This window comes from Dermochelys coriacea, chromosome 3 (genome assembly GCF_009764565.3).
Source record: "Dermochelys coriacea isolate rDerCor1 chromosome 3, rDerCor1.pri.v4, whole genome shotgun sequence".
Classification (NCBI taxonomy): Eukaryota; Metazoa; Chordata; order Testudines; family Dermochelyidae; genus Dermochelys; species Dermochelys coriacea.
The window spans coordinates 202,864,174-202,879,676 of record NC_050070.1 but is presented as its reverse complement, the minus strand read 5'-3'; the positions used below and the strand labels follow the sequence as shown (position 1 = coordinate 202,879,676).

At 45.4% G+C, this 15,503-nt stretch overlaps 1 protein-coding gene across 1 annotated transcript in view; it reads right to left on the bottom strand.

Moving 5' to 3' along the window:
* The window catches only part of HAO1 (hydroxyacid oxidase 1), a 58,903-nt gene that overhangs the window by 16,463 nt on the left and 26,937 nt on the right, over positions 1 to 15,503 (bottom strand). The window contains exons 3-4 of the mRNA XM_038397948.2: positions 7,090 to 7,345; positions 2,111 to 2,286 (exon numbers count right to left, since the gene is read on the bottom strand). Of these exons, the coding sequence (XP_038253876.1) occupies positions 2,111 to 2,286; positions 7,090 to 7,345 (432 nt within the window). The remainder of the gene's footprint in view (positions 1 to 2,110; positions 2,287 to 7,089; positions 7,346 to 15,503) is intronic.

The window sequence follows — 15,503 nt, the reverse complement described above, 5'->3', positions numbered from 1 at the left end:
CAACCACACACCACACAACAGAACCACTAACCCAGGATCCTATCCTTGCAACAAAGCCCGTTGCCAACTCTGTCCACATATCTATTCAGGGGATACCATCATAGGGCCTAATCACATCAGCCACACTATCAGAGGCTCGTTCACCTGCGCATCTGCCAATGTGATATATGCCATCATGTGCCAGCAATGCCCCTCTGCCATGTACATTGGCCAAACTGGACAGTCTCTACGTAAAAGAATGAATGGACACAAATCAGACGTCAAGAATTATAACATTCAAAAACCAGTTGGAGAACACTTCTATCTCTCTGGGCACTCGATCACAGACCTAAGAGTGGCTATACTTCAACAAAAAAGCTTCAAAAACAGACTCCAACGAGAGACTGCTGAATTGGAATTAATTTGCAAACTGGATACAATTAACTTAGGCTTGAATAGAGACTGGGAATGGATGAGTCATTACACAAAGTAAAACTATTTCCCCATGGTATTTCTCCCCCCCACCCCACCCCCCACTGTTCCTCTGATATTCTTGTTAACTGCTGGAATTAGCCTACCTTGCTTGTCACCATGAAAGGTTTTCCTCCTCCCCCCCCGCTGCTGGTGATGGCTTATCTTAAGTGATCACTCTCCTTACAGTGTGTATGATAAACCCATTGTTTCATGTTCTCTGTGTGTGTGTATATAAATCTCTCCTCTGTTTTTTCCACCAAATGCATCCGATGAAGTGAGCTGTAGCTCACGAAAGCTTATGCTCTAATAAATTTGTTAGTCTCTAAGGTGCCACAAGTACTCCTTTTCTTTTTGCGTATACACATCACTGATTTGTTTGCAGGTGGTGATGGTCTCTCAGGGAGGCAGTGTGATTTAGAGCACCCGGGTCAGCACTCGGAATAGGGAAATACTGAATGCAAAGTCCTGGCTCTGTGCCTAGCTTGCCATGAGACCTTGGGCTAGCCACAACGTCTCCATACTTGATTCAATTACTTACTCTGGTGTTAATTAGGAGTTACTACAATGAGGTAAGCAGAGTTACAGTGATCGGAAATCTGCGCGAGCAAAAGCACAACCCAGCCCTCTTCATCTCATCGATGTGGTGATAACACTTACCTACCTTGCAAGAGTAATTGAGGAGTAGCTACCTAAGGTCCTGGTTCTGATGTCACTGGTTTCCAGGGAGCTACACCCACTTTACACCAGCATAGGTGAGATCAGAATTAGGTCCACAAAATTCTATACCATGTAAATGCTTAATAGTAGTGGTGAGATGATCTGTAACTATGCAAGGAGGCCAGTCCTGGTTCTAATTCTCTGCCATTACCCATGTTACACCTCTGTAACTGCATTGACATCAGAAGCCCCTAAAAACCATGCTTCGCTGGTTTGTGCGATGGAGAAGCAGGATATAATTTTTGTTAGCTTGCACTCTCCAAGGGCCCAATCATTGAAGGCGATGAGCATCTCTTGGCCAGGTGACCACAGACCTCGACAATGCCTTCAGTGCCTATTACAAAACCCACATTTTTGCCCTAGCCTTCCCACAACTGGAAAAATAATGATGTCCAGTCCCTGCTGACCAGGAGGAAGAGACAGAGCAATATAAAATCTATGTGTATGCTTCATAACATAGGGAGAAACTCCCATAGCACAATGAGGTATGCCGTAGAATAGTTTACATGAGAAAGAAAGACAGAGAGAATGCCCTTCAACTCCCATTGAACTCTGTCAACACGGAAAGAAAGTTAGCACTTCCCAAGCCAGCCCCCAGTTAGGAAGAAGAAGCCATTTGTTTCAGCTAGTTTTTTTAAGCTCCAGTTGGGCAACTCCTCCCTATTCAGAAGATCATTGAAGCATGCATGTAATCCCCATTAAAATCCATGAGATTTCACCATATGCTTAAAGTTACGGTGCCCTATAAGAATATTTTTTAAAAGATAAAGGAAAATCATGCACGCCCTATATCTATTCTATGAACAAATTCTTGCCATTTAATCCTACAGAAAAATCTGTGCCAATAAAGCAACATAAAAGTGTTTTTTTTCTATCAGCGGTTGATTTAAATAAAGGAAGCCTCACGAGAACCTGTTGCTGAACCTTCACTGCTACAAACCTCGGAGAATTCCTTTAGTGACTATCGGCAGAGATGTCAGTCCTCTGAGCCATGTAATATCCTCCCACTTGATGGACGGATCAATTGCTTGGGCTACATAAACAGCCAGTCCGCTATTTTCACCGTAGCCTTTCTCGGAGGCAAATGCCAAATCGTTGGTGTTGAAATTTTTCATTCTAACATTACACAGAGACAAAAGAAAATGACACTGAAGAAAAAACCATTTAAAAACCCACATTTGCCCTGCAATGAGTTCCATGCCAGCAGATCCCTTCACTGGTACAGATCTTATGGCAGGATCGGAGCCTCATATTGCACAATGTGATGGGGCCGGTCACCTCCCGTGAGGGCCTCCTATTGGGTGGGTGCATGCCTGCACTCACTCTCTCTCTAGCTGCGTCACTTGCAATGACCACCTGTTGGGCTGTTAACTTCTCAAGCACGTTTTCAGTGACTCAGCCCTCCGGCCGAGTCACACACTGTAGGTGTGCAACACAAGTCAACCCCTTCTGGGATACACAGTCTAACACGCCCTCTCACAGTACCGTTAGCTATGTCTCCATCCGTAGCCCTGTCCCTGGGCTCAGTCCTTAATCACATCTTAATCACATCCTATCCCAGTACCCTCAGTTGGTCTCTTTAGCCCTACCTCTGGGCTCAGTTCTCAGATTCTGGGCTAGCTTTCAATACTCCCTGCTCTGTTATAGAGCAGTGCCCCCAGGACTCCCTCCCTGGAGACTCTCCGCTCAGTAGCGAGGCTCACTGGCCCCAGCTCTTCAGCTAAGCCACTAGTTCAGTCTCCTTCCAGGGGGTTATCAAAGTCCACAAATGCTGACCCTCTTTGGGGTCTTCAGCCAGCTCCCTGGGGCCTCTGTAAATTCCCCTTCTCCTGGGCTTTGGTCACTCCACCTGTGGCTGGTGGGGGAGGGAGGGTACCTGCTGCTGGGCTCACCCACTACTTTGAGTCCCAACCCAGGGACCCTATAAAGAGTAGCCACCTGATGCATCCCTTTTAATTCTGTGGCTAGTGTTCCTTGGGCCACTTCCCCACTGTCCCTTCACCTGTACCTTCACCCTTAGCTCAGGGATAAAGTCTTGCTTGAGCCCCTGCAGTCAGCTGAAGCACCTTCGTTACTCCCCTGGTCCCTGCTGGCAGTGCTCTGTCCAGTCCTGGAACTGCTGCAACCTGGAAAATGCAGCCAGGAGCATTTTCTTTGCTCCTCAGGCTCCAGCCAGTAACTGGTCTTATCAGTCCAGCAGCTGATTTTTATAGTAGCCTGAGGGGCTCTGATTGACTACCACTGCAGCCTCTCTCTAATTGGCTGCTTCCATGCAGCCGCTCTAGAAAGCCTGGAGGAGTCACCTCTACTGCTCCTTTTCTGGGACATGGTGTGGTAGGACTGCAAGGCCTCCAGCAGGGGACCTCAGATACACGCCATCATACACAGTTAGCAAAGGCACATATCCTAGCATTTAGGCAACAAAATAGCAAAAAAAAATTGGCCAGTCATGTGTCTCATAGCTTGCATTCAAAGGGCCTATACTAGTGTCATTGCAGTTAATAACAACACTCCCCTTGCTTTCAAGGGAAGTAAGATCAGGCCCCAGTCCAACAGCAAATCAGGAATAGAACCTATGAAGAGGAAGGATGGCCCAGTGGTTAGGACGGTGGATTCAAGTCCCTTCTCTGCCACAGGCTTCTTGTGTGACCTTGGAGAAGTCACCAAGTCTCTCTGTGCCTCAGTTTCCCATCTGTACAATGGGGATAACACCACGACCCTGCCTCACAAGGATATTGTGAGGATAAATCCAGTAAAGATTGTGAGGAGCTCAGATACTATTGTAACCGGGCCCATATAAGTACCTAAAATAGATAGATGCTCATTCTGCTGGACCAGAGCTGCTCCTTTAGGGCCTAATCCAAAGCCCATTAAACACAATGAGTGATATCCTGATCTCATTGAAGTCAATGGCATAACACCTGTTGACTTCAGTGCAGCCAGGATTTCACACAGTGGATCTGGCCTACAGGTATCTCTAAGAATATGTCCATGCTACAAGCACTACAACAGTGCAGCTATAGCTACAACACTGTAGTGTAGACAATGAGGCCACGTCTACACTACAGCAGCACAGCTACACACTGTAGAGTAAATGCTTCCTACCTCAACGGAAAGGGGTAGCTACATATACAGTGTGGGTTCAGTCAACCTAAATATGTTGCCCAGGGCATTAAATGTCTCACAGCTCTGAGGGACACAGCTAGGCCAGCCTAAAGCTTTGTCTAAATTAGCCCATATGTCGATCGGGGTGTGAAAAAAACACTTACCCCTGACCGACATAAGTTTCACCGACAAAAGCGCCAGTGTGGACAGTGCTATGTCGGTGGTAGATGCTCTCCTGCTGACATAGCTACCACCATTTGTTGGGGGTGGTTTAATTATGCCAGGGGATAGCTCTCTTCTACTGGCATAGAGGGAGATCTTACAGCGGCACAGCTGCGGTGGTACAGCTGTGCCACTGTAAGGTCTGAAGCGTAGACATAGCCTAAGTTTTAGTTGTAGACCAAGTTTTAGTTAACCCACTTACATTTCAAGAGTTAGCTTAAAGCAAGAGGGATATTAAAGGGATTTTCCCCAGTGCAATCTTCATAGACTGGCTCATCAGATGAGATCTCAAAGGCTTCATTAGCATTATAGTGGAGTGGCAGCAATTGCTAACAATGAAGGTTGCTTAACAGTTTCCATTCAAACACCCCTTTTTACAGTTGTACGTGACTTTCTGAAATGTTTATCTTTGGGACTGAGGTAATATTTTTTTATTGGACTAACTCCTCCCCTCTCCAGAAGCAGGTCCAATAAAAGATAACACCATGCCCATCTTGTCTCTGTAGTATCCTGGGACCAGCAAGGCTACAACAACATGCATATCTTTTGGACTGAAGTTTTCCTTACATGGTCACTGCCTGAAGGTGAATATTTTTGGAAAGTTTGAGCAAATGAAGATTCCACTGTTTTTTTTAAGTAAGATGAAGAGGGATGTGTCACGTACTTCTTGTGCACAGTAGGTTGCAGGGCTACTACTAGCAGATCAGGCTCTTATACCAGATATGGACTGGCTACAAAGCTTCTTACACTGAGAGATATACCAAAGGTGTGTATTTCATAACCATCCTTTAATGCACTCCTGCCTATGGCTACACTAACTCAAGTAAGGGATGTTGCACATGGTGCCACCTAGTGGCTAAACAGTATTGTACCGTTTAGCATTCCAAAATGGTGGGGGGGGGATCACATTGGGTTTTGTTAAGCTCTATGCCTTGCATATGGGTATAGGAGGTTTCACAGACCTTAAGCCTTGCAAGGCATTGTGAAGATTCATCATTTCATTTGCCCAACAAGCATGACATCGAATCAGTTGATTCTAGTTTCCTTGTGAAACACAAAAGAAATCCATGGCACTCCATACCAGAATGTATTTTGTTGTTATTTGTATTATGGTAACACCCAGAGATGCTAAGAGGTCCCTCCTGGGCTAGGGGCTGTATATACACCTAGTAAGAGATAGGCGCTGCTCCAAAATGCTCATTGCCTTAATAGACAAGAGACTTACCCAAGTCACCCAGTGGCAAAGCCAGCAATAGAGCCAAGCTCTTCTGTGGCCCACTCCAATGCCCCATCTACTAAACAACTCTGCCTTTTCAGAAACTGGGCCCGTTCTCTGACGGCAGGAAGTTTCATTTTGCATTTCAATGAACAGTTCTAAGAACCAAGCAATTTTCACATGAAACCAGCTGGTTTCACTTCTCTGTCCGTACCTAAAACTAGCTGAATTTCACCTGGTTTTAGGCTTTTATTGTGCCATTCTAATAGTAGCATTAGAAGAAAATGAGAAGGGAACAGTCTGCGTCCTCCCTCCTCTCTCCAAGTAAGATCCAGCTTTTCAGCACTTGATTTGTGGGGTGGATAGGAAAAAACAGAACCATGGAGCCGATTTTAGCAATAACTGTTGTTTTTCTTGGACTCCGAAATGCAGATCAACGCTTGAATGAATGTTGTCTTACATACATTTCTGTGCACAAGGGCACCTTGTTGTGACTCTGAAACTTTGTTGAAAGTCTGAAGCCAAGAAAAAGTTATCTGATAACTTGACAAAAGCATCATCCTGGAGAATTTCACCTATGGCTCTGAAACAAAAAGCTACATGGAAGTCTTGTGTTTTCCATTTGAATTATGCTATTTCAGTGTTTAAAATAATGCTCTGGTTTTAAGAAAAGGAGTACTTGTGGCACCTTAGAGACTAACAAATTTATTAGAGCATAAGCTTTCGTGAGCTACAGCTCACTTAGGTTTTACAGGGTTAATTCAATGAATAAGCAGATTGTCATCAAGGTATTTTGGGAAAAACTGTTTCAGAAATGTTTTACTCAGTCTGACCGCACAGAGGCTCACAGGTAAGACTTGTTTCATTAGCAGTAAGTGACGCAGCAAACAGGAAGAGTTGTAGGAAACAGATCTTTGCTATGTGCGCTGAGCTACTAGTGTTATGTGATGAGAGCCAGTAATCCTGACTCAGCGTGGATTCCTCAGATCCCCTGGTGGCACACTGAACAAGGTGCCTCCTGAAGCTAGATCCTCTTTCTCCCGTCCAACTCATTACACTGCAAGATCCAGATTTGTTTGTTTTCAATCAGGAAGAGTTCCCCTTCCCCCCTCCCCACCGCTTGTAATACTTCCACTGACACTCAAGTGTTGGTCTCAAGTACGCTCCTAGAGGTGGCAGGGGTGAGCACGACAGAGGAAGCTTGCTCAGCTCCTGAGTCATGAAGGAAAATGTGATGCACAGAACTGGAAGAACCTGTCCCCCACCCCCCCGAAGGGAACAACCCAAAACAACATACAACACTGCAGGAGCAGCAGCAACAGGAGCATATGTCCTAGCTGAAAATGGGCTTTCCGGAGCAGCAGGCTGGTAGGTACCTGAGGTGCGGGGGGAGCTGGAATTTGTTGCGTACGTCGTCAAAGCGCTTGCCAAGGAGCGGCGTATCCACCGTCACAAAGATTCCTTTGTAACCTGCTCTCTCAGCACGCTGCACAAGCGACCTGGTGACCTCCCGGTCCTTGTAGATATAAAGCTGCAGCCAGTGAAGGCCATCAGGAGCCGCCTGGGCAACTTCTTCGATGGTGGAGGTGGCCCAGGAGCTGAGCATCATCCCTGTCCCAAGTGACCTGCAAGCTGAGGAGCAGAAGATAGATTAGTGCCTGTTCTTCATACATGGGACCCCTTTAGAGCTGGCTACTTGGCAGGAGTCACCAGGTTAAAACAGCAGTGAAGAGTCGGCGTCTCTGCTTCCAATACAGGTTAGCAGCTCAAGTTAAAGCTTGTAGGGAAGTCTGGAGTTGGATTCAAAGCACCTAACCCAAGTTAAAGGCAGAGTAGCCATGTCTCCACTGCTGTTGTCACGCAAATTAGCTCACTCGGGCTCAGAACACACCTTTTTTTCCTGCAGTGAAGATATACCCTGAAAGTGAGCACACAAAGGGTGGGAGGTAAAAGAGAGGTGACTTGCCCAAGGCCAAACAGCAGGTCAGTGGCAGAGCTGGGAATACAACCTAGGTCTCCTGCCTCCCAGTCTAGTTCCCTGTCTATTAGACCACATTGCCTCTTGAGCTTTTTCCTCCTAGAATTTAAATATCTTGCGGGTGAAAAATCCTTCCTGTACAGAAAGTTAGCTGTAGAGTTATGCATCATTTAAACGCTTCACATAGGGGTTCGGTGGTGCCCAGGCTGTGTGCTAGCTCTCTGCTCAGCAGGGAATTCCACCCCAGGGTGCTTGACAAACCAACTAACCTCGCACAATCAGATTTTATTAATCTAACAGGGCAATCTATCACAATGTAAAATAGAGGGAAACGCACAGTAAAGCTCTGAAATATCAGATAGAGCCTGCTTTTTTTTCTTGGTGCACCACAGTGTACATATTTTTCATGTAAATGGACCTCTGTCCAAAAACCTCATCTCCATACTTTCCAGGCCCTAAAAAGTGGTCTTTATGACTATGTTTGGTTAAATAAGGATTACAGATCTCTTAAAGTACCATCTTATGAACAGTTTATTCAAACAAATTGGTTACGCCCTCCCACAACCACTAAGGCAGCCTTCGATTGGTGAAACAAGCATGCTTTGGTCTTCTATCTTGCAAGTTTTGCTACTCCATGAAGCACAGGCAGAGAGAAGAGTAAATTACAGAATCCGTGAAGCAGGATAAATAGAGATACCACATCAGCGTTTCTGATGCATTAGACTCTACTAAGCGTTTGTTTTTATTTATATTCTCCCTTGGCCAGATCAGCGTTTCTGATGCATTAGACTCTACTAAGCGTTTGTTTTTATTTATATTCTCCTTTGGCTTAACTCAGTAGAAGGATAACCGTATAAAGTGAACAGCAGCAGATGGGTCTCTTGCATTTGCACTGTCCCACCCAGAGAAATGATAGAGAACGTTTTTACTCCCTGGCCTGCCCAGAAAATTGTAAAGTGCAAATCATTGATTATTTGAAAAACTTTGCCTCTGATTTTTTTCACAAATTAGCAGCAACCAGATAACGACTTCTGCCAGCGGCTCCATTGCCCAGAATTACATGCTGAATCATTCTTGGTCTAAATGACAGGTGGTTCACAAAGCAATTCCTTGAAAATATTCAAAACTCAAGCTGATTTGGTGGGACATGCAAGTAACATGGTGCATTTCTGTCACCTGATTAGATGAGCAGGTTTCAGAGTAGCAGCCGTGTTAGTCTGTATTCGCAAAAAGAAAAGGAGTACTTGTGGCACCTTAGAGACATTTAAATGCATCCGATGAAGTGAGCTGTAGCTCACGAAAGCTTATGCTCTAATAAATTTGTTAGTCTCTAAGGTGCCACAAGTACTCCTTTTCTTTTTGCTGATTAGATGAGAATCATTTTAACAGTTCGGTGTCTGGTATGAATCCTCTCATATTTGAAATTCGCTTTCAGCAAATATTCTGCAATATGACCTTGAAACTCACCATGTCAACAAATATTCCTACCAAAAAAACTTAATGACAATATTTGTGAAAAGAAACATCTGTGCAACACTTTCATAATGTCTAAATTGAGCCATGATTTGGCCCAATGTGTAAGAAAGAATCCAGATTGATTTAAGTCCTCGCTTGATTTCCCGTGACTGGCAATTCAAAGAAAAATCTTTTTACTCATGAGCTAACCAAATCATGATGGAATCTCTCAGAAACCATCAGCTTCTCAAGGCAAAACACACTTTTGGCCCAGATCCAGCAAAGAACTGAAGCACATGCATTAATTTGCCATGAATAGGACTGTACTCATGCTTAAATTTAATTGCTTAAAAGTATCATAATCAACAGTGCCTAAGCAGGCTAGGCTCATAAATTTACAGACTTTAAGGCCAGAAGGGACCATCATGATCATCTAATCTGACCTTCTGCAAATTGCAGGCCAGACTGCTGCACCCACCCATTCCTGTAATAGGCCCATAACCTCAGGCTGAGTTAAACGAAGTCCTCAAATTTTGATGTAAAGATGTCAAGGTGCAGAGACTCAACTGGGATCAAAGGGAATTAGGCACCTAAGTCACTTAGGTGACTTTCTATACCCCGCTATAAGTGTTTTGTGAAATCATGGCCTGTAAACGTTGGTAACTCAGCTACAGCAGACCTGAAATCTAATAATGGCAGAGAATGTAAATATTTTGCATTCAGATGTGTTTAGATAATTATTTATTTACTGTAAGGGCTTGTCTACATGGTAGGGTAATGTGCTCTTGGGGGTATGATTTCTCAAGCTCATTAACATGCTGCATATTAATTGGACCATATAGACTCTGCTAGCATGCTTTAATTAATGCTGCTTGAAACAATACTACAGGTGAGTCGCATCATATGTGCATTTAATTTACGCAAATTCAACTATATGCGCTCGGCAAAAAAAAAAAAGAAAGATACCTGTAAATAGTGCAGGCGATTCCGCCCACCATTCCACTCAATGAACGTGAGTGAGCATGAGATGGGAGACGTGAATCTGCTGTTCCCTCAGTCGGCCTCAGTTCCCGCGTGCCTCTCATAGTGTGAACATCTCACCATGCTGAGTGTGATTCTAGTGTTTAAAGATGCATATTTTCCATACAACATGGCCCCTAAACGCAAGCCAACTACTTCATCTGGTGCTCAATCGAAAAACAGCGATCTGTTCCAACACTGGAGGAAAAACTGGCTGTGTTGGACTTATTGAGAGACAGTATGTCAGTCTCCAATGTGGCGTGTAAATATGGCCGTAACAAATCTAGCATCCGTGCCATCAAGATTCGAGAGAGAGAAATTTGTCAAGCTGTAGCATCAAGTACTCCAATAACTGCTAAGGTGATGAGCCAGGTGCACGGTAAGACTTTAGTGAAGACTGAAAAGGCATTAAACTTATGGATGGAAGACATGAACCGTAAATGTGTGCCTATCGAAGGCAACACATTGAGAGAAAAGGCTCTTAGCCTCTACGCGCTGTTCAAACCTCCCGCCAAAGAGGGACAGCTTTCTGATGAGAAGGAATTCAAAACCAGCCAAGGTTGGTTTAACAGTTTTAGGAACTGCTTCAACCTCAAAAACTTGCAGACTACTGGTGAAGCTGCATCCAATGAAGAGGCAGCAAAAACCTACCCCGAACAATTAAAGAAAATCACAGAAGAAAAGGGCTACCTTCCGGAACAAGTTTTTAATGCTGATGAGACTGGGCTCTTCTGGAAAAAAATGCCCAACCGCACTTACATTTTGAAATCAGAAAGACAAGCCCCTGGCTTCAAAGCAGCTAAAGACCGTGTGACTGTGTTGTTTTGTGGCAATGCGGCTGGGCATTTAATAAAGCTGGGCTTGCTCTACAGGGCTGGAAATCCCCGTGCCCTAAAAGGCAAGAACAAAAATCTCCTGCCTGTGTTCTGGCAATCAAATAAAAAGGCTTGGGTGACGGCAGCATTATTTCTGGATTGGTTCCACAAGTATTTCATTCCAGAGGTCAAGCGGTACCTCGAAGAGAAAGGACTTGACTTTAAAGTGTTGCTGACTGTAGACAATGCTCCTGGCCACCCTGAGGCACTCCGCTTTGTGCATAGCGACGCTGAAGTCATCTTTCTCCCCCGCAATACCACCTCCATCCTCCAACCTCTCGACCAAGGCATGATTTGCTGTTTCAAGGCCACGTACACGAGGCTTACATTCTCATGGATACGTAGCGCTATGGATGCTGATCCCAATCGTATGTGATGGAGTGTTGGAAGTCCTTCAACATTGCCGATTGCATCACTTATATTAAACAGGCAATGGATGCAATCAAGCCTGAAACAGTCAGTGCATGTTGGCGAAACCGATGGAAAGAATATGTGAATGATTTTAAGGGTTTCCCGACCATTGACAAAGAAGTGAAATGCATTGTTCAGGTGGCCAGGCAAGTGTGTGGTGATGGCTTCGTCAGCATCCTTGAGGAAGAAATTGAAGAATTGATTGAGAACTATAGAGAAACATTGACTAATGAAGAGTTAGAGGAACTGATAAAATCGTCTATAGAGGATGATGATGATGATGATGATGATGAACAGGAAGAGCCAGCAAGTTGGAATCTTCATAAATTTGCTGAAGTGTTCCAAGCAGCAAAACACTTGAATGATTTAATTTCTGAATACGATCCCTCTATGGAACGAAGCCTCATAATCACACGTAGTATTACAGATGATTTGAGACCATATCAAGAAACGTTTGAGCAGCTTAAGAGACAACAGCGACAGTTGCCGATAACCATGTTTTTCAAGGAAAAACAACCAGCAGCAGATGAGCCTATGCAATCAACTTCTTGAGCTGAACCAGAGCCAACCACTTTGTCTATGACTCGCTTTCCATCACCCAAGCTCTCAGTCACCTCCGTCTCCTGGATTGACATCAAGCCCTGACGACCCCCTGTAATTAAAAATACAGTACTGTAAAATTATATTTTGCATATGTACTCTATTATATACTGTACATTACTGTATACATTATACATTTATACATATTACTGTATGGGTTGTACAGTATACACAAAACCTTGTACAGTAAACTGTACTTTATGGGCGATGTAAAGGATTTTCAAGGGTAATTTTGACTATACACGATTTTTGCCTTACATGCTGACTTTAGAACCTAACCCCTGCGTAAGATGCGACTCCATTATACATTAAAGTGCACTTGGGAACTGAGTACAGGGGAGCTGGAACAGCAGCAGAGTCTACATGGGCAAATTAATGAGCAACACATTAGTGCACTTTAGAAATCACCCCTGCCCCATAAAGCGCGTTATCCTACCATATAGTCATGCCCTTAGTTATACCTCTGTAACCCTGGTGACATAAGTGTAACCGCAAATGAGTAAATGAGAACATAATCTACCCTATTACATTCATGTATATTCTGTTAATAGTAAGAGATCTTGGATATTTTTTAATAAACATTTTTCAGTTCAACTATATATATATATATATATATGGAAATGAATTGGAAAGACTGTGTTTACATCTGGATCCAGATTAGGTTTAGGTTGGGGTTTGAGTTCAAAGTTGAATCCTGGCTCAATAGTCAAAATTGGATTAAACAGAGCCAAATTCTCAGAAAATTTCAGCCTCATCTGAACTATATATAGAAAAGTAACCCCTTTGGGGTATGGACCAAATCATCATTCTTCCCATGCCATCAGGTGCATAATGCAGAATCCAGGATGGTGCAAACCATCCCTATCCTGGGCTTGTTTGTCCAGCTCTTTTATATTCAGATGTAGTAAGGTTGTGCCACCCATCACTGTGCTACTGAGTGTGCCTCTAGATCAGCTTCTCCTGCAGGATTCCTCAATGACCCCTAGGGTCAGCATAGCTTGGAGTTCCTCTCAAAACATTGCCCACATATTCTTTGGCAGTGATCAGTGACTCTCGTGTACATTCTGTCCAGGGGTCATCACAATGTGGTGATTGATTACCCTTCCACCACCACATTGGTGGTGCACCCTTCCTGGTAGGGCCGAGAACACCGTAGGGAAGACCTATATCAGCTGCAGCAATTGGGCTTGCTGTGCCGGGCTCAGCTCCAACCCCACTGGCATAACTGTTGGGTCCAGTGATGGTGCAGCTTGAAGCCCCACTTGGGTTCTGGGGGTCACAGGACTATCAGAAAGCCTTCCTGACCCTTCCAGGCCTCCAGGAGATTGACATGGTAAATTGGCCTTTCCTTCCATCTCCCAGGCTGAAGGATCTTATAGTCAACTGAATCTACCTTCTTCACCACTTCAAATGGGCCCTGCCATTGGGCCAATAGTTTAGACTCGGAGGTCGGGAGTAATAACACCACCATACAGCCTGGTTCCAAAGTTCACAACCAGGCCCCCTGATTATAGGCAAGTTCCTGTGTTTGCTGGGCTTTCGAAAGTTTTCCTCAGCAAAGCTCCCTAGTGTCTTCAGTCTCTTGCACAGTTGAAGCAAATATGGCACTGGGCGTTGACCCAAGACTCCTGCTCTTCCCAGCCTTTCCAGAGGAGGACCAAAATCCCCTGGGCTGTCCCCCATATAGAAGTTCAAAGGACAGGAATCCAGTGGAGGCTTAGGGGACCACCTGTATGGCAAACAGTACTGAGGGCTCCTGACCTAAGGGTCAACAAGGCCAGGCCTTCAGCTGCCACATAATTTTCCATCTGGATCACGGCTTCCTCCAGAGTCAATGGTCGGTGATACTTCACCCACTCCTTCCCAGTGGCTAGGAGAATTTGGGCCAACTGCTCTAACATTACAGCCTGTGCCACTCATATTCCGGTCCATTTCTCCAACCAGAGCCAACACTTTTCCTTCAGGCATTGGGCCACCACCCCGGTCTGGGCTCCAGTCGAGTATCTCTCTGCAAATCCTCTGGTGGAACATCTCAGGATTGATCTCTCAGTAGTCAAGTATGGCCGCTTTTACTTTGTTATAGTCTAATGCTTTGGTTAGATCCAAGCTCCAATAGGTCACTTGTGTAGGGCTGGTTAAATATGAGGCTATCAAGATAGCCTATTGTTCTGGTGGCCAATGTGCCGTGGTGGCCACCCACTCAAAGATGACCAGGAAGGCTTCAGGGTCATCTCCGGGGCCCAATTTTGTAAGCTGGATGGTCAGAATGATGGGGAGGGCATATCCTAAGTGTCCAAGCGCTGTGGAGTTGGATACTCCTTGAGGCTGCAATAGAATCATTACCTGCTGGATCAGGCATTCCTGTTGTGCCCGGTGCTGGGCCACCAGTTACCGAGTTAGCCGTTGAGCTGCTTGCTGTTGCTACTGGCCTGCAATCTGTTGCAGTATCTGCCCTTGCTGTTGCTGGGCCACCAGCTGTTACTGGTTTCTCCAGCATCCATTTCAGAAGCTTTGTTGTGTCCATGGCCTCTCAAGGGTTGTCCAGTGAGTATTCCAGGGGTCCTTTTAGCAGGACCTGAGCATTGCCTGCATTCTTCACCACATGTTGGGAGGAGGGTGTCTGTACCCGAGCGTTTGGTGTCTGCAACCGGGAGTATTGCCGAGAGATGATACTCTGGGCCGTGTCGCCTGGTGGATGGAGTCAATGGCTGGAGTCTACAGTCCAGGGGAACTTAGGCCCTCCCTGCTCCACCAGGTTCCAACCCAGGGCCCAGTGAAACAATAATGCTAAATGTGTGGCCAAGGGGGCGGGTGCCCTTGTGCCTGCTCCCTGAGCCACTTCCTACTCCTGCTTCTGTTCCTCTGTTGGCACCCCCGCTTCACCTCCGAGTCCCTCCTGGAGTCCTCCCTTTCTATGCTCCAAAGGGCCTTCCTCTCTCAGTCACATCTCGTCATTACCAAAGGCCTGGGGTGCCTTGGCAGTGAGGCCGGGGCCCAGCTGCGTGGGGCCTTTGCGGCTTCTTGGTAGGATCCTGCACCAAGCAACGGCTCTCCTGCTCCATCTGCCCTGACTGAGCTGAGCTGCTCCCTTTTGAGCTTAGCCTCCACTGTGAGCCTGGCTAGCAGGGGTGGCTGGGCAGGGCTTTCTGGGCCCAGAGCTGCTCTTTAACTTTACCTCCCCAGTGTGGGGCTTGTCCACCCCATCGCACATGCATATTGGCCTGTGTCAACTGGTCAGAACAGATGATCGCAATGGTCCCATCAGGTTTGATAATCTAGCTGTTGCTGGAAATATGCACCCCATTCTAGTATTTTATTTTAGCAACAGTTTTATGATAGATGAAACTAGCTACTCCAGCAACCATATTTTACCCTTAAATTTCAGAATGTGCTTTTATTTGCTTAGTTATGCAAACTATCCTGGATCCACAACAACTTGGGACACTTGTAT